The following is a 26,128-nucleotide window of genomic DNA, read 5'->3' on the forward strand; positions in this document are numbered from 1 at the left end:
AATCATATGAAAAGAATTAAGGCAAAAAAGAAAGAGACAAAAAACTTTGCAGTCTCAGATATTTTACCCGCGTTGAGCTGATTTCAGATATTTTCAATGCCAGAGCTTATTCGCACGTGTAAATACTGTCAGCTGGGTACAGACTGGAGTCATCGGCCACCCACAGGGGAAGCTTAATGACCAGTGACTGCCTCAACTGTCAGTCCCTTTTTATAGCAATTGAAACAAAACAAAATGAAGCTAAAAAACGGGGGGCGGGGGGTGGTGACGACTCTACCAAGCTCCACAGGAGGCAGCGGTGCTGGGAGGAGAGGGATCAGGAGCCTCCCTTTAGAGCAGCAGTCCCCAGCCTTTTTGGCACCAGGGACCAGTTACATGGAAGACAATTTTTCCACGGGGCGGGGAGGGGGGCGGTTTGTTCAGGCGGTAATGGGAGCGACGGGGAGCAGCAGATGAAGCTTTGCTTGCCCGCCGCTTGCCTCCTGCTGTGCGGGCCGGTTCCTAACAGGCCGCGGACCCATACCAGTCTGCGGCCCAGGGGTTGGAGACCCCTGCTTTAGAGGACAGTCTACACGGGCATCTCTCAAGAGCAGCAGTGGTTTTAACCTAAGTATAGGTTTTGTTATAGTAGAGCCACTTTCAGGAACGTCTCTGTATCCACAGCCCACAAGGTCAAAGTCCAGCCCCACCGACTGAGCGCAAGGTATGCAGAGGAGCCGAGGCACTGTCCCCACCAGGCTGTCTTGAAGTGGCTCACTCCCTGAGTTACACTGTCAGGTGGAAAACACATGAATACATAAGGATTTAGCTCATTTCAGATAAAAAGCACTGGATTTCAATTCCAGCTGATGACAGAAATACATAAGACAGAAACTGCCAATAGTTGAAATTCCTGTGACATTCCAAATTTTTCCAATTAAACATTTCTATTATTTCCAAGAATAGTACACATTACAATTCCCACTATTAGGAAAAGTTTGTTATATAAGATTTCTAAAATTACTTTTCATGCAAATTGGTACACCTTGGGCCACTAAAAGCTAGTCTAATAATACAGCCCCCCAATTCCACTAAGTATATCCTGTTATGTTAAAATTCCTAATATAATGAAGAAATTTCATAATACAGAGTGAAAATAAACATAACATACCAAAAAAGAAAAGGGTTCATTTTTTGTCTTTTCTAAAAATTTATGAGGAAAACCTTAAAACAGACCTTCCATCTGGGAGCCCTCTCTACCCACCAAAAATAATGCAGCACAAATCTCAAGGGGATCCATTTGACTAAAGATTTTTATCTTACAGTGAAGTGTAACATCTGAAACCCTACTTTCTCAAAAAGGCATAGGGGACTTCCCTGGTGGTCCAGTGGTTAAGACTCTGTGCTCCCAAAGCAGGGGACCGGGTTCGAACCCTGGTCAGGGAATTAGATCCCACATGCCACAACTAAAGATCCCACACCCAGTAACGAAGACCTGGTAAAAGAAAATGAAAAGGGAAAAATAAACTCTCCCCCAGCTCCCAGAGAAACTGGACTGCAGAACTAAGCCAGTCATGTTGAAGCCTATACCACTACATCTTGCCTTAAGAAAACGCAACACAGAAAATTCAAATTACCCATATAGGTAAGTGAATTATTCACATTATGAAAGATGTGAGAGTCTAACATACTTTACTAAAGAATTTGTGCTTAGTTCCTATAAATGAAAATACGCACTAAGATAGGCTTTTCCGAAGTGTGTTCCACATCACAGTAATGTGAAACATGTGGTCACGTAATTTTAAGAAATACAGCCTCTGTTTAAGTGACGATCCACTGAAAACATTCCACGTGGACTTTTTAGGGTGACACAAGGAAAGAACAGCAACGCTCCTGAGAACAGCACTTCTGAGTGTTGCTTTTAATGTTCAGAAAAGAATCGGGTTAAAAGGATCAAGAAAACCATCCCAGAAAACTCAGTCACCTCCCAGCCCAGGAGCAAGCTCTGCAGGCACTGAAGTGAGCTCCCGAGAGGACATCTCAACTGTCTCTGGCTGGAAGTGCAGGCAGGACAGCCAACGCTGGGGCTGGTGGACAGATGGGGACAAGCACGGGGGGTCATGGGCATCCCTACAGATGTGAAGGGAGGCGGGACACCCGGAGCTGCTTGGAGATGTGACTGATCAAAGTGAAGAGCGCTCCCTCTACTCTGGTTTTGATAACGGATGCCTTTTCGTGGGTCCACACTTACATCCCCGTGCAAAGGGAGTACATTCCATGGATACCACGTGTCATATGGCTCGACCCCAGAAGACCCGTGCCAGACACAAAAAGGCAGCAGTCAAGTCAGGGACTAGGAAGAGTCCTTAACTGAAAGCCTGTAAAATGTCTCACTTCCTGCTTTTCCAAACTGCAGTCATTCCCAGAGGCTTACAGATGATGTAACATGGGATGGTGGTTCCAAAAGGGAGAGAACAGCCTGCAGCCCCATCTGCTGACCACGCGGCCTGCAGCCTCTGCAAGGCCTGTGGGCCCCAGTGCAGCCGCAACCGTAAAGTCGACAGGAAACACAAAAGCCAGCCCCTCAGCCAGCCCACCAATTCACGAAGGCTTGAAAAAAGGTGAAGATTCCCCTTCTCTGACACTTACTGCAGGAAATTAGTGCCAAAGAGAGAACTTTTTAAAACTGATGTTTGTATCTACACATCAACGAAATATGCTAGCTCATCCTAACAGAGCAAGAAAAGAGAAAACGTAAATACCCTAAGAGCGGTACTTTACGTATATTCTATTACCATCCAAAAGCTCCTGTGTCCTCGTAGTAAAAGTGAACTCAAGTGTGAACCGACGTCTCAGGTCGGGGTTGGGAGAGGCCCCCAGGGGTGGACCCAGCACCCTGTCAACTCTAAGCCACTCCTGATCCCATTAGAAAAAACAAACCTAAGAAACTGTGTCACATACTGGAAATAAGTCCTTCATCCCCAGTTACGCTCCTCATGTCTCTCTCCAAAACAGCCATCGTTTTACACACCTACCAGCTGCAAAAACAGACCAACAATTAAACAGGTATTTTAAACATGACACAGTACTTGCTACCCTCCACAATCAGAGAAGACAGGTGGGAACAGGCCACTGCTACCATGCTCTCAAAGCTACACCAGGCTCTTCCATCGACTCCCAGTAAGACAAGTAAGTTCTTGGCTTTTTGTGCAAAACAAAAATAAAAACTTTCAGAAGTTAAATAGAGCAACTGAAAATAGAATGGGACCAAAAGACCCTTCAAATAACATGGAGACAGAGCTCCCTGGAACCAAATTCAGAGTCCGGCAATCTTGAGGACCCTGCTTCGGTTTACCCACAGACGGGCAGGAGGCCATCAGGACTCACCGAGTCCTCACCGTGTTCCACACTCACCAGGGGAGCCTCCTGGATTCTGCCCCCGCAGGTCTACCCTACCCCGTGCGGCAGAGGAGGCTCAAGCGAGCAGGGCAGAGGCCCGTGCGCCACAAGACAGACTGCCTGCCCTCCATGCGAGACTCCTCCACCCGCCCTGGATCTCCGGCCAGATTCTGCTCGGTCCAGGACCACCAGCAGGGCCAGCTCAGTGAGGAGACTGGGGCGGACGGCACAGGGTGAGTCTGGACAGACGCCTGCCAGGCCAGGGCGGCAAGTTGGCCGAGTGAGGGTCTTGTGGAAGAGGAGCCATGGGGCGCTCGGCGGTGAATCTGGCACAGCCTGAGCATCGCTCATACTCACGGCCACAAAGGCCCATCACCCTAGAGTAGGAGGGTCCGCGAGGCTGCACTAACTCTCAACCATGCCAATGAATAAAGCGCCAGCTTACGCAGGAAGAAGAAAGGACAGAATCAGCAAAACCATCCTTTCCCAACTCTCGAAGGAATAACTGATTCAGGCAAGGACCCTTGATGACATCAGACCTTTCACTGGGTGGAAGGTTGCTGAGAAACAAGATGCACCTCAACATGTCAACCCTCACGGTCGCGGGGACACCTGGCAGACACCACCTGTGGTCCAGGCCAGCGTCCCCAGTCGTGCAGTGATGGGTGGGACGCGGCACACACAGCAGTGGCTATGAGACTTCCGGCAGAAAGGAAGCCGCAGAAGAAATGCAGAGGGTGCACGTTCCACATGAGACTGGCTTGCATTCCACACACAAACTCGACGTCACAAAAAATAATGATAACAAAATGGGTGGAACTGCCCCAGATTAAAAGAGACCAAGGAACATAGTATCTAAATGTAATGAATGAATCTCAATTGAACCTTAAAAAAACATAAAAGATTCTCTGAGGACAACAGGGATAAATGTGAACATAGGCTGGATGTCAGAAGCTGTCACAGGCTGTTTTTTATTTTTCTCAGGTGGAAACAATACCATGATATTTAGAGAATGTCCTTATTCTCAAAGACACAGGCTCAGCCAAAGAAAGTACGAGTGCGTGCTGTACATCCAGCCCTTTGCACATGTGTCTGCAGAGACAGAGGCAAAAGTGGAGAAATTAAAATGGGTGATCCTAGGAGAAGGGTAATTGGGGATGTGCTGACTATTCTTTCAACTTTTATGTTATGCTTAAACTTTTAAAATGAGGAACGTGGAAAAAAGACGTGCGGACTAAGGAGTAGGGCTGTGTGGGCAGAGAGTCCTGGCTCGTTCAGCGCACTGTGACCAAACGGTCCCTTCTGCTCCCTGGGCCCTGAGTGACTTGCCTGAAAAGCAGGGAAGAGCAGCTGCTCCTAGGCCCCTGGCACCCCAGCAGGATCCCCCCTCCTCAAACAGGACCGGCCACAGGAGGTAGGGACTTGGGGGAGCCCGGGGTCCCCCTAGCAGGAGCGCGCCCCTCCGACAGATGAGGGCCTTCCCACTGAAGCCCACACTCAGCTGGGCAGGCACTGGGGCTGCACACACCAACCTCTTGACCTCGAGCTTCTGGAAGAACACTGTCCTGGCTTCCTTTTGAACATTTATTAATTTTGAATATTAAATCTAAAATTTAGTACCTAACATTAAACACAGAAAATGGATTCGTTTACAGGACTGTGTGACAAAGACAGGAAATCAGACTGGAGCAGCCGACAAGCAGGTTCATCTGCCAAGAAGCGTTCGCTGATATGGCTGCGATCTGGCCTTTACGGACATGCTGCTGTACAGGAGGAACCCTGCAGGACAGCGGGGGCAGGTGACAGGACATGGTCGGGAGCTGCGGGTGACAGGAGTGCCAGCGGGGGCTGCACAGGGCCGCCGGGAGAGGGCCAGACTGCAGGCCGAGAAGCTGGGAGGCTGGGCATCACTCAGTGGGAAGGTCACATGGGGTGAGAAAAAGCGTGTGGGGGGCGAGCTGTCGGGATGCAGCTCTGCCCACCAGGCAGAGGGTGGGACGTGGGCACTCTCCCGGAACAGCCCTGCAAACATGCGTGATGTCAAGACTAGACAAGAACGAGCCCAGCGCGAGGACGAGAAGGGGCAGGGAACTGCTCTGATGTTCACGCCACGACCCGAGCGTTTCCTGGCCCTTCCCTGCCTCCTGCCCACCTCCAGTTTCAGGAGGGGACATCAGTGAAATCTTCCAAAATGGAGCTAAGTGTTTTGGGAAAGAGTAGCCATTCTGAAAAATGGTGGAGTTGGAAATTAACACTGAAAATTAAAATAAGAACTGAGTCTTAACGTCTACCTGCAAAACTTCTTTCTCGAATAGTTAAAAAGAGACATCTAAGCAACTGAGACTCACTCCGTATGGCCCTGGAAAACATTCACGGAGTGGATGGAAGGGTCCCTGAAGTCCCACAGACGGAAAGTCGTGTCGCGAGAGGAGGTCACCACCAGCCGCTGGGTCGGGTGTGTGCAGCAGTGCGTCAGCTCCTGATCGTGCCCTGCGACAGAGATGAAGGGCAGATGGTCACAGGGAGGCAGGCCCCTGCTATGCTGCCAGTAAGAGGAGTCGCGGGAATGGTGTGTGGGGTTGAGGTGGGACCCGTGTCCCTTCCCCTTGTGCATTTGGAAGAGCAGGACAAGTATGGGTGGGACACTCCTGACACCGATGGCTGGAAGGTCAGGCAGATCTCCAACAGGCCGAGTGTGTAAATAAGTACAGTTCCAAATTCCGCACTTGCAGAATAACCTCTAATAATACACAGGTGGAGCACTCGGTAGAACACAACCTTTATCACTCAATGAGGAAAGGCACTCACCGATAAACACGCACAAAGGCCTGTGATGGGCAGAGCTCTGAGACAGCCCAGAGATGCCCAGCCCTGGTACACACCCTGCAGGATTCCTGTCCTGTGTTTGGGAAGAACCTGCAAATGCTCTGGTAATCTTGGTACATTTTTAAAGCAAAAGAGATTCTGAAGATATAACTGAGGCCCCCAAATCACATGGCTTTGAGTTAATCAAAAGAAAGATTGTCCTGGATGGGCCTGACCTAGTCAGGTGGACCCTTTCAAAGGGTCCCGGCAGAGATGCTCTCCTGCTGGCCTAGAAGAAAGCCAACAGCACATGGTGAGATGCCTCTGGAGTGGCCACGGGGGACTGAGGGCAGCCTCTGGATGCTGAGAACTGCCCCCAGCTGACAACAGGCAGGAAAACGGGATCTCAGTCACGGGCCACAAGAAAAGGAATCCTCCCAAAGGCAGTAAGAGGACCCCAGGTCTCAGGTGAGAGCATAGCCCCCACCAACACCTTCACTCCACCCATGACACCCTGAGAACCAGAGGGTCAGCAAGCATGTGCCCAGAACTCCTGACCCAGGGGCACAATGTGATATATTCATGCTATTTTAAGACATTAAGCATGTGGAAGTTTGTTATGAAGCAAAAGAAAACTAATACAACAACCACATTCAAATGTCTGGATACTGCATGTATCTAGATGCAATTAACCCCCCCGAAGATAAGATAAATTTAACTACCAACAGCTCTATTAATCATAAAGGAGCTCTGAAAATCACAGCTGCACCAGGAGAACCAAGAGTCCTTCTAGACGAGACGTCGTCTGCACACAACCGGGAATGCAGTGCCTGCACACCTGTCAGGGAGTGAACAAGTTCCGACGTCTCCACGTCATACAGGTTCGCCGTTCTGTCCCACGAGGCCGTCACCGCCTGCTTGCCCCCAACCAGCCAGTCAGCGGCTATGACGACTCCCTGGTGGCTCTTAAGTGATGTCAGTGGCGCCCGGATGGTGGGACAGTCGCTGGATGCGTCCACGTCTGCATCGGGCTCGTCCTTGTCGGAGCACTCCACCTCGTCCTCGCCACAGAGCTGCTGCTGGGGGAGAGCAGAGAGGCGGTTCCCTGGGAATCCTGAGGCTGCCAAACACAGCTGCACAACTGCACTGTTACTGTCTGTCCTTCTAGGACTTAACCAACGTTACGACCAACACCAGTGGGTGTCTGGTACTAAGTGGTGCTCAGTGACTGTGTATCAACTTCACCATCTCTTACTTGGCTAAAACCCTGGGCCAAACATAAGAAGAAAAAATGAGGTAGCTACAACATCAAATGAGCTACAGTTCATTTCCACTAACCAATAAAAGGGGAAAATAAAATGATTTTCAACATTTTAAGTTTTCACCACAGATTAAGAGAAATGTAATAAAACTAAACACAACTGAAAATCAATAATTTGTCACAATAAAAAAAAAGGAACATTCAGTTCTCAGAAGCCTATTTAAAACACGTTTAGAATTCTATTGCTATGTTAATAGACATGAGAGTTCACTTTATTTTCCTACATTATCAATAATCTTTTGTCAAAAGCTAAGGATAAAAGAAAAAACCTAATAGTCACCCTAGGCTTCAGGTCTTTAAGAAAATACTGTGTATTCATTCAACAAATATTTATCAGGTGCTTACACGGTGCCAGACCACATGCTGGTCACACAGAATAGAAGGGGAGATGGCCGCTGCCTGGCATGTCCACGTGGAACTCGTGTAGGAGGTGATGCGGGCCTGGGGCCCCGCCTCACAGAGCATATGGGCCAGCGGGAGGCAGACACACATTGGGCACAAGTGCACACACATGGGTATGGGAGCAGATGTCATAGGTATGGAAATACATGTCGTGCATACACACACATAGACACACACAGCGCACGGATGTATGTCATGTATACACACACAATAGAGGGATGTAACCTGAGCCGAGACTGGCCAGCAAAGCTTAAGAAAACCAGTGCTGCCCATCCAAGCACAAGGCTCGGGCTGGGCAGTAATGAGGGAGCACCACCTGCTCTTCCTTTCATGGCAGATTGCAGAGTGGTCCCAGCACCGACCACACCTCAGGTACATCTCAAATTCAAGCTGGGGCCCCCAGGGAACCTCCAAGCCCTGAGGCAGCAACTTTCAAGCAAGAAAAGTCCCTGCATCCAACACAAACAAAATCCTAAAGAAAATAAAGTCAATCTTACATTCTAAATAAACTATTAAGTTTTTTAATCTAAGTATTATATGTAATATTCCCTCTGACAAAATTGGTGCCTTTTAAATTTTATCTGGAAAAGGAAATCCATACAACGTAAACTCATTTTCTGAGCATCAGTCTTCATGCACACCTCTGCCCTGTCCTCCTCCAATGCTCAGTGTTTCTTGAGTGAACGCGTGCATTAAGCACAGCACATGACAGTTTGGAAATTCCACGAGGGAAAAATCTGTATTAAAATTAAATACATAATACACTGAATTAAAAATGAATTGTTAAGACCACTTATCTAAAGAAAACTCATTCCTACTCATTACTGGAATTCATTAATTACTTACCCCATCTCTAAATAAAACAACATTTAAAAGGATTAAAAAGAGAAAAACTAAAGGAATATTCACAGGCAGAGATATGAAAACTGGAAGATTACTATCATCCTCTAACAATTACAGCCAAAACGTAAATGGAAACCTAACGTTTGCTCAACTATATGAAATCACTCAGCGTCCTCTGGCTGGCGAAACTTCCCCCCACAGGAGCAGCACAGGGAAGGGCTGAGTGTGTGTAGACTCTACAGCAAAAAGCCACCCTCAACAGAAACTAGGAAGATCAAGTCACCAAAAAGGATAACTAAGACCCTGCGTGATTATCCAAAGAAGGTGCATCTGTATCCTACAGGAAAAGCAAGCATGTAACTGAGGGGTTTGTGGTTTAAACCTGTGGATTCATTCTTCTCAACATGCAACCTCTTTTGTTACCAACATTAAAACTTTACACACATGAGACATTCACAGAAAGATAGACAAGATGTAAAGGCAGAGGGCTATGTACCAGATGAAGGAACAAGATAAAACCCCAGAAAAACAACTAAATGAAGTGGAGAGGGGCAACATTCCAGAAAAAGAATTCAGAATAATGATAGTGAAGATGATCCAGGACCTCGGAAAAAGAATGGAGGGGGCTTCCCTGGTGGTGCAGTGGTTGAGAGTCTGCCTGCAGACACTGCTGTGGAACAGAATAAAGAAAAAAGAATGAAAAGAAATGAAGACAGCCTAAGAGACCTCTGAGACAACATTAAACGCAACAACATTCGCATGATATGGGCCCCAGAAGGAGAAGAGAGAGAGAAAGGAGCAGAGAAAATATTTGAAGAGATTATAGTTGAAAACTTCCCTAACATACCATTGAAGAAATCGAAGAGGAAATCAGAAAATACCTAGAGACAAATGACAATGAAAACATGACAATCCAAAACCTATGGGATGCAGCAAACGCAGTTTTAAGAGGAAAGTTTATACCTATACAAGGCTACCTCATGAAACAAGAAAAATCTAAAATAAACAATATAAGCTTACACCTAAAGGAACTAGAGAAAGAAGAACAAACAAAAGCCAAAGTTAGCAGAAGGATAGAAATCATAAAGATCAGATCAAAAATAAATGAAAAAGAAATGAAGGAAATGATAGCAAAGATCAATAAAACTAAAAGCTGATAGTTTGAGAAGATAATCAAAATTGATAAACCATTAGCCAGACTCATCAAGGAAAAAAGGGAGAAGACTCAAATCAATAGAATTACAAATGAGAAAGGAGAAGGAACTGACATTGCAGAAATACAAAGGATCATGAGAGATTACTACAAGCAACTATATGCCAATAAAATGGACAACCTGGAAGAAATGGACAAATTCTTAGAAATGCACAACCTTCCGAGACTGAACCAGGAAAAAACAGAAAATATGAACAGACTAATCACAAGCAATGAAATTGAAACTGTGATTAAAAATCTTCCAACAAACAAAAGCCCAGAACCAGATGGCTTCACAGGCAAGTTCTATCAAACATTTAGAGAAGATAAAAGCTTTTGCACAGCAAAGGAAACCATAAACAAGACGAAAAAATAACCCTCAGAATGGGAGAAAACATTTGCAAATTTAGCAACTGACAAAGGATTAATCTCCAAACTTTATAATAAAAGCAGCTCATGTAGCTCAATATCAAAAAAACAAACAACCCAATCCAAAAATGAAACTCCCGTTTACCACAGCAACAAAAAGAATACATAGGAATAATCCTACCTAAGGAGACAAAAGACCTATGTGCAGAAAATTATAACACACTGATGAAAGAAATTAAAGATGATAAATAGATGGAGAGATATACCAAGTTCTTGGATTGGAAGAATCAACACTGGGAAAATGACTATACTACTCAAAGCAATAAGAAAAAAAAAAAGAAGGTCATGAAGAGCCTAGGGGCAAGACAGGAATAAAGATGCAGACCTACTAGAGAATGGACTTGAGGACATGGTGGGGGGGATGGGTAAGCTGGGACAAAGTGAGAGAGTGGTAGTGTATATATGGACATATATACACTACCAAATGTAAAACAGATAGGTAATGGGAAGCAGTCGCATAGCACAAGGGAGATCAGCTCAGTGCTTTGTGACCAGCTAGATGGGTGGGATAGGGAGGGTGGGAGGGAGGGAGATGCAAGAGGGAGGAGATATGGGGGTATATGTAAACATTCTTTGACAAAAATCACAGCAAGATCTTTTTTGATCCACCTCCTAGAGTAATGGAAATAAAAACAAAAATAAACAAATGGGACCTAATGAAACTTAAAAGCTTTTGCAAAGCAAAGGAAACTACAAACAAGACGAAAAGACAACCGTGAGAATGGGAAAAAATATTTGCAAATGAATCAACAGACAAAAAATTAATCTCTAATATATATAAGCAGCTCATGTAGCTCAATATTTAAAAAACAAACAACCCAACCAAAAAATGGGCAGAAGACCTAAATAGACATTTCTCCAAAGAGGACATACAGATGGCCAAGAAGCACATGAAAAGCTGTTCAACATCACTCATTATTAGAGAAATGCAAATCAAAACTACAATGAGGTATCACCTCACACCTGTTAGAATGGGCATCATCAGAAAATCTACAAACAACAAATGCTGGAGAAGGTGTGGAGAAAAGGGAACCTTCTTGTACTGTTGGTGGGAATGTAAATTGATACAGGCACTATGGAGAACAGTATGGAGGTTCCTCAAAAAACTAAAAACAGAATTACCATATAACCCAGAAATCCCACTACTGGGCATATACCCAGAGAAAACCATAATTCAAAAAGACACATGCACCCCAATGTTCATGGTTGCGTTATTTACAATAGCCAGGTCATGGAAGCAACCCTAAATGCCCAATGACAGACAAATGGATAAAGATGTGGTACGTATATACGATGGAATATTATTCAGCCATAAAAAGGAACGAAATTGGGTCATTTGTAGAGATGTGGATGAATCTAGAGACTGTCATACAGAGTGAAGTAAGTCAGAAAGAGAAAAACAAATATATATTAACACATATATGTGGAACCTAGAAAAATGGTACAGATGAACTGGTTTGCAGGGCAGAAATAGAGACACAGATGTAGAGAACAAACGTATGGACACCAAGGGGGAAAAGTGGCAGGGCGGTGGTGGTGTGATGAATTGGCTATTGGGATTGACATGTATATACTGATGTGTATAAAATGGATGACTAATAAGAACCTGCTGTATAAAAAAATTAATTAATTAAATTTTTTAAAAAAGGAAGCAGGCACAAAAAAAAAAACTTTACCCACATGCAAATGATATCACATGCACCAGTGACGTACAGGATTTATCTCACATGAAAGACACACAAGTTGTCTAAAATCAAATACATAAAATATTAAGAAGTATAACTTAACCATAAAATTTTTAAGAAGTAATGTAAACATTTAACATTTGTGGAAAGGAAAGTGAAAGCAAACACACCCGGATACAGACAAAGACTTGGCCCTGGTCGGCTAAGCAGCCAGGCTAGGGCCAGCACTCTGGCTGTGGTGAGTGCTCGCGTCCTGGCTGGCAGATGTCCTCACATGGCCTCTCCTCGGTGCGTGCAACGAGAAGGTACAGGGAGCCCTCAGGTGCCTCTTCTCCTACAGACACTGATCCTACTGGATCAGGGCCCCACCCTTGTGACCTTATTTGACCTTAATGACTTCCTTAGAGGCCCATCTCCAAATACAGCCCCATGGGGGGTTAGGACTCTACTCTAACCTATGAGTTTTGGGGACACACACATTCGGCCCACAACACAAATTGTAAGTTTGTCCTAAAACTCACAAGCATCCAGAACCTACCAACATACCCCATATCGTGCTTTCAGGGTAAGTAAATGTGCTGCTTACACTAGTGTCGGCTGCAGGCTGAGGAGTGGGCAGCTGAACCGCATACCTCCAGACATGGGCCGTCTGATCTCCAGAAGCTGAGGAGAGAAAGAGGGGAAATTACCCGAGGTGTAAACATGCGCTGGCTAGGCTCCTGCTAAATTCTGTACCTGAGGGATTGCAAGTGACTGACTATACTTAAACAGCTACTTCTGAGACTATGTAATGCTACTGAGAATAGCAAAAGTACACAAAGATAATGATTATCTATAAAAATAACCCCCCTTCATCTTAGGGAGGAAGATGTGAAGGTTCAGAGAAAATTTACAAGTTGCAGATTTTATTTTCCATCTGGCCAACCTAAGAAAACAGAAACCCAAAATAACTCAAGGGCACGTTCCCATTCACTGAACCTGGATGCGCCCCACAGCTGGCTATGCAGCCCCTGGTACTGAGACCTTGCTATCACCAGCCAGGCCGCAAGGCGATACTTGGACTTGGGAAAAACAGAGGACAGGTGAGGGGCACAGGCAGGCCCGCAGACGTGCGAAAGGGCCACCTCCACTGCCCCCACGACAGCACTGTCTGAACCCCACCTTCTCTGCGTGGCTGCACAGCTTCCCCAAGGCAGCAAATGGCGGCACATGTCTTGTGGCATCGAATGGATTTAGTGCCTGACCTGCCCATCTCCCTCCGAGTCAGCATCCTGTCCAAACCCCCATCTGGCGCTCCACTCTCCAGGCCACTACTTTATGTTTCCATTTCCCACTGCAGCTTCCTGACGTGTCTCGATTTCATCCCCTTCATTCCAGCCTGGTTGTCACTGGTCTCCGTCTCTTCCCAACCACAAAACAAACGGCCCACATAACTAGGTTAAACTCCTGGCCTCCTTTACTCCCCAGATGTTGATTCAGGCATCCACTAGCTCTGTGGGGGAGGCCTGTTAAAACTGGACCCTCAAAGGACCCTGCCACCTGATTGACTTGAGTGTAAGAGCACTGATTAGTCCCACTTCTGTCCTCAGTCCTGGGGTAAGCAGAACTGGCCCATGGGCCAAATCCAGGCAGCCACCACCCTGTAAACACAAACAAGGGTCACTGCCCACTGCCATATCCCCTCATCCGTGCACCATCTCTGCTGCTTCCGTGGCAACGGAGCTGAGCAGCTGGGACTCAGACCATGTGGCCTCAAGATGAAAACAGTTACTTCTGGTCCTTTACAGAAAAGCTTGCTGACCTCTTATCTAGACAAACACTCGTCCTTCAGGTTACCATCCGTGTCCCCAAAACACCATGGGGGTCCACAGGTGTTAGACAGTTTTATGGAAAAACTCAATATGATAAGGTGTCATTTTATTTTTTCTTTTTATTTTAATTTATTTACTTATTTATTTTTGGCTGCATTGGGTCTTCGTTGCTGCACACGGGCTTTCTCTAGTTGCAGTGAGCAGGGGCTATTCTTCGTTGCGGTGCATGGGCTTCTCATTGCAATGGCTTCTCTTGTTGCAGAGCATGGACTCTAGGTGCATGGGCTTCAGTAGTTGCAGCACACAGGCTCAGCAGTTGTGGCACATGGGCTTAGCTGCTCCCCAGCATATGGAACCTTCCCAGACCAGGGCTCAAACCCGTGTCCTCTGCATTGCCAGGCAGATTCTTAACCACTGTGCCACCAGGCTAGTCCCTATAATCAAGGTGTTTTTAAACTATGTGAAATGAAGACAAACCCAAGGTACCACAGCTCTTTCCAGGAGAAATGCCTGGGAAGGAGTAAAGATGCGGGCCTGCAGAGAGCCCGACTCGGGGCTGCTAAATTCCTCATCTCTGTGCCGACGGCATCAGAGAAGCGAGCACATTCCCGCAAGCAGGAAGAGCGGGTGGCAGGGACGGGCTTTGTAAAAAGACCTCCAGGAGAACACGGCCGAGTTCAAGCTGACATTAAGTCAAGTTCACCTAATTCGCAATCCACTACTCATTTAAAAAAAAAGTACCCCTCAGTATAGTTTTCTTTATTCATTTCTCATGCAATTTGTAAAATGTCTACTAACGACTAACTTCTGTGAAAGGTGTGGCTAAGCCTGATACTACTGATGAGAAAGGAATGAAGACAGCTGTTTTCAGATCAGCAATAACTGTTCAATAAATAAAAAACCAAAATCAACATACCGGTGAGAGCCAACTGTTCTGATGGATGAAATTTAATGGAATTTACTGCAAAATAAAAACATTATAGAAACAGGTTTAAAACAAGAACATATCATCAATATTTATTATAATTACAGCATGTATTGCAAAGTTAAATTTAAAAGCTAAAGAAACTATGATAGTTCAATATTAAATATCCTAATTCAGTTAAACTATGAATAAACATGTAAGTTAAAGAGAACAGAGGTAGTGCGACATGGCGTGGCCAAAAAAAAAGAAGAGAGGTACAATACAAAGCAACTAAATATGAATAGGATTAAATATTCTGCTCAAGAATAGGCTACACAGAAAAAGGATATTAATAATCTATTTTTTATACATAGGGAAGTCACCTAGAGTTAAAAATAAACCAGGATGAAAAAAGAAAACATAATTATAACAAGCAGAGGCAGATTATGGTGGGGCACACTGTTTATTGCCTACCCAGCTGCCCACAAGCCCACCCTTCCAAAAACCCAGTCTGTTCTGTTCCATAAGACTCAGGAAATCAGAGAAGGCAAGCCCCTGATGGCCTAGGGACGGTTCGGATCGGAATGGATCGGGACCAGATGAGGACAGTTATGATACCCTCCCAGTCTCCTCTCCAGATGCAGGAATCTGCCCCAGGTGTCCTGGGGAGGCTCCGGCCCCATGACAACACTGCCCGGAGACTGACCGGTCCTGAGCCTGCCTGCCTGCCAAGGAGCTCTCCTCAGGCAGACAACGAGAGGCTGGAAGGGTGGAGGTCACTGTTCCCAGTCGGCAGCTCCCTGTCACCCCAACACAGGCCGACCCAAGGCACTGGAGAGCCAGTCCACACCCCCCACAGCCCACACACAGGACGTACAGGGAGCTTCCCAAACCTCAGCAAGTTCTCTCTTCCACTAAGACTCTGTCAGGTACACCATTAGATTGATACTTTTCTAAGAATGTGAAAAATGCTAGAAGATGCTCTTTCACCATTAACACTAGACCAGAGAGAACTGTGGGAAGAGCTGGTGAAAACTGTGACTGCCTTAAAAATGTTAAATAGAAAATGCCCCAAACAAACACTACTAACGAACAGTATTGATGCTCCCAATTTCAACCTTCAATTGTTACTTTCTGGTGTCTATGTGAACTCCAGCAAATCAGTGTTGCAAGCAGGAACATTGGTAATACTCACGGATGACCACAAGGTTTAAGTGAAGAACGCAGGCAACGTGCTTAGCCTAGAATCCGGCAAACAGTGGGCGCCAATGACCACCAGCTGCAGGGCCAGTTTATTCTCAGTACTGTTTACACAGACGTTAACAGCACAACATCACTACGTGGGGCGGGGGGACCCCAGCATGTGTGGGTGCAACGAGGCCTTAAAGCCCAAAGTCAGCGGGTCGGGCCAACCCACAGCCCCACCAGCAGCTTATTCACAGCACAACTAATGTCACTCACAGCAGCCACATGAGGAATAGAAGAGAGGGGGCCAGAGACCACAGTTCCTTATAACAAGCTCTAAGATCGTGTGTGTCTAACAAGACACATGCCCCCACCCGGCCGGCTCCACTCGGCTCCCTAACGCCAGGGGTTAGGGGGTGCGTGGGGGGAAAGGGCACAAACCTCAGGCACCTCCTCTCTGCAGGCAGCTCCGCCAGTCCACAGGTGGGCACATTCTGCTCAGAGGACCCAAGAGGAGGGAGGCAGGCGCTAGGCACGTCAACCCACCTTCAGGGAGCTGTGCTGATTAAAAACCCCGGGGCTCCACACTCCCCTGTTACAGTAACTCAGTCACACAATCAGCACCACCAGGTGGAAAAGGCAAAAGCAGGGCATAAACAGGACAAAGACAGTGCCCAAAGCAGCCTGTGCTCTGCTCTCTCCTCAGACTCCTCTAAGTGCACGACAAGTCTAGAAAGAAACAGGCACAAACTCATAGCAACAGAGACGGAAGACAGTGAGAAGAGGCACCCGGGAAACGCCAGGGTGCAAACACACGGGGCCAACAGGACACAGGGGTGATGGCACCTGAGTGGACACGGGGGTGATTGCAAGTGACTGAGTGGACGTGGGGGTGCATTTCTAGACTGCCAAGTCCCACCAAATGTCCAACACAATGCTTTTTTTAAGAAGACCTAAAAGACAAATCCTAAAGTCTTCCAGAGACAAATATCCAACTACCTATGAAGGACCAAGATTCAAAAGAGCATTATTAGACTTTTAATATCAATCCTGAAAGCTATGAAAAAACAAGTCAGGGACTTCCCTGGTGGCACAGTGGTTAAGAATCTGCCTGCCAATGCAGGGGACACAGGTTCAATCCCTGGTCTGGGAAAATCCCACATGCTATGGAGCAACTAGGCCCGCATGCCACAACTACTGAGCCCACACGCCACAACTACTGAAGCCCACATACCTAGAGCCCGAGCTCCGCAACAAGAGAAGCCCCTGCTCACCGCAACTAGAGAAAGCCTTTGCACATCAACAAAGACCCAACACAGCCAAAAATAAATAAATAAATTTATAAGAAATAAAAAATCTAAAAATTTTTAAAAAGAAAGAAAAAACAGGTCAGCAGAGCACTACCTTCATTTTCAAAGAAAAGTACTTCCTACATAGAAGACTATACTCAGCCAAACTACCCATCAAGTGTAAAGGTAAAATACATTCTTCAAGCATTTTACAGTCTCAAAATTTTTCCTGTAAGACCCTTTAAGAAGGAAGCTACTGAAAGACAGGCTTCCCTGGAGAAAGAGAAAGAACAGGGTCCAGAAGACAGGAGGTAACAGAGGACAGAGGTGGAGAGAAAGTCCAGGAGGACACAGGAGGTAGACTGCAGGCATCTGTGCTACAGTCCTGGGTACCAACTGTCAGAGGGAGGGGAGGCTTCAGGGAGGGGCCAGAGTGACAGCAAAGGAACACAGACATGCAGGGAATGCCACATTTCAGGCAGATCTGCACGGAACAAGACCAAAATAAAAGGCCACTTTTCCCTTCAGAGGAAGCAAAACTGGGGATTGCAAGTAAGGTACGTGCTTGGGAGCTGTGAACTATATGGATGCAGCCACAAGTAGGTAAAACCTGAACATCCATTTAAATGGAAGTTGAGCCGTAACCATTTCACGATGACAAGGAGCACAGAGGGATGGAGGGAGGAAGCGAGCCAATCTCCTTCTCCTTAATAAGAGTCACTTCCTTGTAGAAAACTCCAAAATTAAGAAATAATAAGATAGACTAGTTTTTTAAATGGAAGAAAAAAGCAAACTATTTAAAACTGTTAAAAGTGGTCACCTTTTGAAAAGTGAAAATGAGGAGTGAGGAGGGATGAGGAGACTGCTGCGAATTTTTTATACAGGCTGGCTAACACTTTAATTTTTAGGTTGTCTATTTAGCCTGTCACATCCACTGCCGGCAGCAGCAGCCACCCAGACACAGACCTGGGGGAAGACAGTGGGTCCCAGCTGGAGGGGACGGCAGATGAGGCAGGAGTGTATGTGGGGCGGGGACATTCCATGTGGGAAGGTAGGAGCTGGTTCTCGCGCTGAGGCGACAGGGACAGACGAGAGCAGGTACCCTAAGAGAAGGAGGAGCCTGGCCACGGCCCTGACAGGACAGCAGGTACTCCCTCCCCCAACAGGACGGAAGACACGCAGAGGAAGGGGTTTCACCCAAGTCCGTGGGGGACACACCTAACCCTGGAGGCAGAGGGCGGACACCACTGCTAAGCCTGTCAGCAGGGGTGAGGGGTGAGTAGGCCGGGGGGCAGCGTGGCACATGGCCTGGAGACGGGGCACTGGGAGGAACAGAGACATCTGCCCACCAGTGCCCACAGGAAAAAGCTCCACATCCACACCCACCAGGATCCCAGGGGCTGACACACAAAGCACCTCTGCACCCGAGGTCCCTCCCAATGGAACACAGTTCATGATGCTAGTGCACATGTTCCAGCTCCAAAGTGTGCACAGGTGGCCAGTTTTCTACGCCACCCTTGGGACAACGCTGTTCAGGGAGCTGAGCTGCCCTTCGTGAAGCTCACACAGTCAGAGGCAGAGACCCGGCCCTCCCTGGGAGAGGACGGCCCGTGGTCCCACTGCTCACCTGACCCCACGTGGCCCGTGTACTTGGCGAGGCTCCGCCCCGTCTCAATGCTCCAGAGCAGAGCCGTGTGATCTGCAAGATTGAAACGAACATGAGTGAGCTGCCGATTTTATGGTCTTTTTAATAAAAGAGGAAGATAAAAATTCTAAAACTGAGAAGTTACATCACCACCAGTGCCTCGTGCAACTGTGCTCAAACTCCTCTGTGATCCAACTGATCCGAGAGGATAGGAGGCCGGTGACCCATCCGAGGCCACAGAACCAGCAGGAGGAACCTAGAGACCTGAATGCCTAGGCACTGTGCACTGCCGGCACCAGGATGGGGACTTGGGACACAGGGGTCACTTGAGTCAAGGGCTCATTATTTTGTTGAAATATTAAGACTTTTCAGAATATCAAAAGCTATATTCAAATGCAAGTAGCATCCAAATCCAGTTACAAATTATTTGAGATAATACATGCTCTTTGGACCTCTCCTCTCTGGGCAGAGTAATAAAGAGATAAAAAGGAGACTTAATAAGGGAAACCTGAAACAAAATGCCGATTATCCAAGTGAGATTTCAGAAATATCAGAAAAGGGTCTCTGTATTCTTTTCTTAAACTGTAATTTCCAAAAAAATCTGGGGTGCTCACGTATGAACACAGTCTTAAACAAAAGAAAGAACTTTCTTCATCATTCTAATGACGTTAGCATTTCCTATTTCCACTATAAAAGGTAGGAGCTAGTGAGTAACTTTTCACAGGCTGGCAGTCATTTTCCACAAGTGAGCACATTTTTAATTTTAGGAATTTTTTTCTGAAGGATTATTAGGTTACGCACCTTAACTAGCTCTCAAAAGCATCTCCTCTCCAATGAGGAGAAAGGGGGGGGGGGTCTCTCTAACACCACCCTGGGGCTCCTGACGGCGGACTCCTCTACATGCTTAGGTTTCAACGCCACTCGGCCACTTCTGCTTCCAGGGCAGGCCACGGCTGCCAGCAGTGAGGCTGGTGTGGACTCACCGGCAGATGCGGTCCCCAGCACCACAGGCTGCGTCCTCGCCACACTGACGTCCCAGATGCCATCCCTGTGGCCGATGTACTCCTTCACGAGCTGGCACACTGCCCTGGACGTGGTGGTCTTGAAGCTGGAGACGATCTGAAATTGTGATGGTAATTTACTGAGCGAATGTGTTTAAGTTAAAAAAAAATAAGACAGCATGTCTTGAAGATGCATAAATCACTGAATAGAAAATTTTAAATGTTACAGCAACACAACATAGGTGCAGCTGGATCTCACATAGCAGGAAGAAAGTCCTTACGAAGGCCTCGGAAGAACCCCACAATCCCCCCACTTCCAATGCTTGCCTACCTGTGTACCTTACACGTCCTCTCCCACAAATCCAAACCATCAGACAAAATATCCAAATTTTCAAAAAAAAAAAAAAACTTAGGAAGGTATACCCCAAACCCTTAACGCTAATTATTCTTATTACTTGGGAACTTGTGCTTTTTTATTTTTGGTAATGCATACCAACCACATATTATCAGGAGGAAAAGACTCCAAGACAGGGGAGGAAACAAAAGACAACACTTGTAATAGATGAGGTTACTGAGCATGGGCTCGGCACCGGCCCTGCACTAGGAAAGGGCTGTCGCTCTGCTCCTGTATGACACAAACAGCAAATAATTCTCACTTTCTTTTATAAGTGCATGAGGAAGATGCTAATTAAACACAAAGAGTTTGGTTTCTAAGATAAAAGATGGCTTTTCAGCTTTTAATTAAATTAGAATTAATCAGAATACTGAAACCGTAAAATCAAGTGAAAAAGAAAAATGGGTGGTATTACAGAGCTGTTTTAAACACTGATTTATTAGCAAAGCCCTAAAAATGTATCTAAATTTATTTTTAGTATAAAGGCTTAAAACACAATCCACTGTTCCACTACCTCAGGATGAGCCTTCAAATGATTCCTGATACAGTGAAAGACTAAAACAGACACACAACGGAGAGACCCACTCTTCCACAAGTTAAATAAACAGGCTCCACTGACTGGGTTTAAACTTAAAAGAAGGGCAGGATACAATATGAGCTTCCAAAAGAAAGAAGGCCTTGCTCAACCTCACACCTCACCTTCCTCTTCCTTCTAAAAGCTCATATCCCACCTAACCCGGCAACGCGGTCCCTCCACAAGGAAAAGTGCTTTTGTGCCTCTGGTGCCCTTCAGACGCCTTTAGGAGGGGCGGGGGCAAAGCGCACGGTGAGCGGTGGGAAGCTTCCCAGACAGCACTGTTACGAGACACAAACCGCCCTGACTCGACCAGCAGAAACTGGGGTCACGGTCAACACTCGGTCACGGCCAAGACTCGTGCCGACTGCATTTCCAGAGGAGTATGGGGAGAGGGCGTGCAGTTGATGATACTGAGCAAACGGTCTCAGGTGCTGCTTCCAGGTGTCCGTCATACTCTGACCACCTATGAACTACTTTAAAAATGTGGACTCAGACACAACTGCAAAGAGGCCCACAAGACAGACTGAATTACTCCCAGGGAACATTTGTGATGGAAAAGCAGAAGGATGCTTCTGAATTATTCTGCACTGAGATACAACTTAAAGTGCTCTAAAAAACCAAAACAGGCTTTTTCACAGCAAAAGATACTTATCTTTATAAAAACCTGTGTGAACAATTTCACAAGTTCCTGTAAAGTGGTTTGCCAGTTAGAATGTGGCGCTGCCCCAACAGGCCTTAGAGCTGAGTCCCAGGCCCCCAGGAAGGGTGGGTCTGCGGGGGAGTGAGAAGCCTTCCCGGCTCCACTATGAGAACTCACGCTGTGGCCAGGGCAGAACACGCCAGATCTCCATGTTCACCTTCACTCTTTAAGATGGGTGCAGAGTGCTATGAAGATGGTTTTTTCTAATCCAGATGAATTTTTAGTTTCTAAAATGACTGGGGCTTTAAATATGTCTAACACATTCTTTTAAAGCAATTATTGTACATAGTTTTACCTTTGCCCAATTCTTAAGTTTTACTACTCATGGTAAGGGGTAACTCTATATAATCCTTTCTTCCTCTACTTCAGAAATGATCACAGGGAATTCCCTGGTGGCAGAGTGGTTAAGAATCCACCTGCCAATGCAGGGGACACGGGTTCGATCCCTGGTCCGGGAAGATCCCACCTGCCACAGAGCAACTAAGCCTGTGTGCCACAACTACTGAGCCTGTGCTCTAAAGCCTGTGAGCCACAACTACTGAGCCCGCATGCTGCAACTACTGAAGCCTGCACACCTAGAGCCCGTGCTCCTCAACAAGAGAAGCCTCCACAATAAGAAGCCCGAGCACCACAACGAAGACCCAACACAGCCAAAAATAAATAAAATTGAAAAAAAAAAGGAATGATCACAAAGTTTTGGAATTCTAAGACCATACACTGTATACATAAACTGGAATAAACAATATAATTCCAAACAATATAACAAGAAGTTAGATAAGGAAGAACATAACCCCACCTGACATTTTAAAGAAGTAGTTTAATGTTAATTTATTAAAAACTGCAAAACTACTAAGTGTAAGCTAGATAATACAGAATAAAAAAATTTTAATTAGCCACTTACACTCTAGAGTAATCAAAGGAAACACAAAAAGTCAGCAATATTCAGATTTTTAAACAACAAAAAATTACCAAAGACTTTCAAACAAGCAGAAATAGCATAAGACTGAAGCTGCTCCTTGAATTGCAGTTCATCTCACTGTGGATATCATAAGAAGTAACTTTAAGCTGAAGAGAGCAAATTGGAAAAGTAAAAAGCTAACATTAACTATAGCCTTTACAGCAGACTCACCACAAATTTCAACTTTTTTCTAAGGTTTAGCAAAAGTAATGTACACTCATTAAGGTTAGGTAATTAATTTATCTTTTGTTTATTCCAAATACTCCAAAGTGGTGATGCACACAAAATTATCTCAAAATATTACCTCATAACAGTACTCCCCCACAGACAAATTAATTCCCAAATAATTAAATCTTTGCCACTTTAAGAAGGTCAGAAGAAGAAAATTTTTAAAAAAGCAAAATATGACAAATATCTCTATTTGCCTTGGACACAGACCTTCACTTCTTGATCATACTTAGAAAATTAAAGAAGCGGTGAACTAAAATGTAACTATAGCTCAGAACGTAAGTTCCACTGCTTTATACCCATTTATTAGCTTCTCCAAATTCAGAATCTCCATATCAAGCCAAATAACAATACAAAATGTACTTTCCCACCAAAAAAACCACACTAACACATAATGTATCAGCCGCAGTAACAAAGGTAACGACCAGGTGTCTATGCACTGTGGCCACTTAACATCAACAATACTCCTTTTAAAAATGAGGTTTCTCTCTATCGCACACATGTGCACACCCTACATACACGTGACAGGCTGAGAGCCACACGTACCTTGCTGGTGGAGGCCTTGTAGGTGGTCTTCAGTTTCTGAGAGAGCTGGCTGGTACTGTGACTGGCTGCAGAGACATAGAACCAACCATCAAGACAATCACACAACCAAAGCACCATGAACGTCAGAGCTGGGACAGGGAGACAGCTCGCCCCACCTTCTATTCCACACAGGAGGACAATGCAAGCCAGGGGCATGGGACACGGGGCTTCCCGAAACCTCCTCTTCCTTCTACAGCCACACCCAAATTACATTATTCCAAGTCCTGATGACTGCAGAAAGGAAGTGAGTCCTGTCCTCCACTAAATTCCAAACTCCCTCCGAGCGTAATGTGTAGGGCAAGCCCTGTGGGAAGGCAGCCTTACCTTTGGTTTTGAGCTGGCCCTTACTCAGCTCTGCCCCATCGATTGCTTGTCCTTCGGCAGCTAAACGGTCATTAAGAGTCTCGATTTCTCTGCGCACTGAAAAGTAAAACATGTAATTTTGATGTATGTTCACCAAATCCAAAAGTGAACACATAAAAATGTTACACATTAGTACTGTCTAAACAAACACAGGAATGATACCCCAGTAAACAAGGTCACATTTACAGAGTTCCAAAAAACTCAAGACATCATTCCAAAATTAAAAAGCCTACCACACTTCCCACACCAGAAAGACCTTGTGCTATCGGGTCCTCAAGCAGGGCTCTTGGATTTCAACATAGTTCGTCTCCTTTGTACTTTATTCAATGCACTTAAAAATGTTATTCTGACACTGTCCAAAACTCAATGAAACACTTACAGTCTAGCTGAGAACACTGAAATTGGGGGAAAAAACATACAATAACAAAACCTAACTATTGTTGCCTGGCACCACAGAGCACAGTGAGGATTATATACCTCAAAGATTAAAAATTCAAGGGGGAAAAAAAAAAAAATTAACATTTGGGAGTTCCCTGGCGGTCCAGTGGTTAGGACTCGGCGCTCTCACTCTCAGGGTCCAGTTCAATCCCTGGTCAGGGAACTGAGATCCCATGAGCCGCGCATGCAGCCAGCACTTGGGCTCTGCACCTGCCGCCACCCAGGCTCCCCACGGTGTGCTGAGGCTACAGGGAGGGCGGGGAGGGTGGTGTGGAAGGAAGGCCGAGGGCAAAAGGCTCAGAACAGATCCAGCCTGAGCATTTGGACATGTTCACAGGCAGCAGGAAGCCACCAAAACCATTAAGCAACTGACAGTGTAAACTCCAAGTACCTCCAGCATTAGTCGTTTGTAACCCTATAGTTTTTCTTGAACAAACTGCATCAACTCATAAAACATAAGACCTTAGATCACAATGGAAATTCAGTAATACCTGGGTTGCTACAACTCTGATAACAAACCCTTAAAATCAGATGCAGTACACGGTACCTAATTTTTATTTGATAAAAAGTTGGAATAATTACTCACTCTGTAAATTTTCAAGGTGGACTTATAAGAGAATCCAATATTAAAACATTAAACTTTCCAACAGCAAAGTTTAAATGACACAGGATTACACTGTCTTCACCACTGATCCACACCAATTACTTCCAGAGTGAAAAATATTTTAACAATGCAAATGCTATTTATTAGTATTCAATTTTTGGAAACAACTTAAAAAACATGAAAATCCTGATTATGGTTACATTTGCATAATATAAATTTTATAAACACAAGCTCTATAAAAATAACAAAAACTGGACTTTCCTGGTGGCACAGTGGTTAAGAATCCGCCTGTCAATGCACAGCACACGGGTACGAGCCCTGGTCCGGGAAGATCTCACATGTCACGGAGCAACTAAGCCCGTACACCACAACTACTGAGCCTGCACTCTAGAGCCCGTGAGCCACAACTACTGAGCCCGCGTGCCACAACTACTGAAGCCCGCACGCCTAGAGCCTGTGCTCCGCAGCAAGAGAAGCCACTGCAATGAGAAGCCCGCACACAACGAAGAGTAGCAACTAGAAAAAGCCTACACACAGCAACAAAGACCCAACGCAGCCAAAAATAAATAAATAAATTTTAAAAAATTATTTTAAAAAAAAATAACAAAAACTGAAGACAATGGAACAGGGAGAGGGTAAAGAAGGACAGGTTCATTTCCCAACGCTTGACAGTGAAGCATGAATGCATGTGGCCTAAGGCTGACATGGCTAAAATAGAAGATTATTTCAATTTACAAAAATTATCATGACCAAGAAGCCAAGGCAGCCCACAGACGGACCCTGCCTTTTTGACCTCTGCTTTCTTAATTGTGGCTGTGGATGCCTGGCTACCAGCTCCAGAGACACATGGAGAAAATTCCCCGTCCCTCCTCTTAGGATTTGATGATCTGGCTGCCAGGACAGGACGACATGCAGGAGAAAGGAAGGACAGCTGTGTGGGGAAAATCATTCCCAGGGAAAAGCAATTAGAAAAACCTTTCATCAAAAACTGCTATGGGGCTTCCCTGGTGGCACAGTGGTTGAGAGTCCGCCTGCCGATGCAGGGGACACGGGTTCGTGCCCCGGTCCGGGAAGATCCCACATGCCGCAGAGTGGCTGGGCCCATGAGCCATGGCCGCTGAGCCTGCGCGTCCGGAGCCTGTGCTCCGCAATGGGAGAGGCCACAACAGTGAGAGGCCCGCGTACCGCAAAACAAACAAACAAACAAAAAAAACTGCTATGGTGAATGACACAGGTAATGGATCAGTCGTGCCAGGGACTTCCCAACCTGCCCAACTCTAAACTAGCATCCGGGCAGCATCCCTGGATTCATAGAAAGTGTAAGTCTCTGTATCAAAATCACTGCTTAAGTGTTAAGGCTGGAAAGTTGGAAAGTATGTCCTTAAAACTTA

The 26,128-nt window shown here is 45.8% G+C and overlaps 1 protein-coding gene across 3 annotated transcripts in view; it reads right to left on the bottom strand.

The window, feature by feature from the left end:
- The window catches only part of WDR37 (WD repeat domain 37), a 53,937-nt gene that overhangs the window by 11,613 nt on the left and 16,196 nt on the right, over positions 1-26,128 (bottom strand). For 2 of the 3 annotated variants that reach the window (XM_024742727.1, XM_024742726.1), the window contains exons 4-11: positions 23,657-23,752; positions 23,294-23,358; positions 19,873-20,008; positions 18,872-18,943; positions 14,783-14,827; positions 12,642-12,718; positions 7,022-7,262; positions 5,727-5,868 (exon numbers count right to left, since the gene is read on the bottom strand). In XM_024742727.1, coding sequence (XP_024598495.1) covers positions 5,727-5,868; positions 7,022-7,262; positions 12,642-12,718; positions 14,783-14,827; positions 18,872-18,943; positions 19,873-20,008; positions 23,294-23,358; positions 23,657-23,752 — 874 coding nt within the window. The remainder of the gene's footprint in view (positions 1-5,726; positions 5,869-7,021; positions 7,263-12,641; positions 12,719-14,782; positions 14,828-18,871; positions 18,944-19,872; positions 20,009-23,293; positions 23,359-23,656; positions 23,753-26,128) is intronic. The other variant, XM_024742728.1, reaches the window with a different exon arrangement.

This window comes from Neophocaena asiaeorientalis, unplaced genomic scaffold (genome assembly GCF_003031525.2).
Source record: "Neophocaena asiaeorientalis asiaeorientalis breed wild unplaced genomic scaffold, Neophocaena_asiaeorientalis_V1.1 scaffold155, whole genome shotgun sequence".
NCBI classification, from domain to species: domain Eukaryota; kingdom Metazoa; phylum Chordata; class Mammalia; order Artiodactyla; family Phocoenidae; genus Neophocaena; species Neophocaena asiaeorientalis.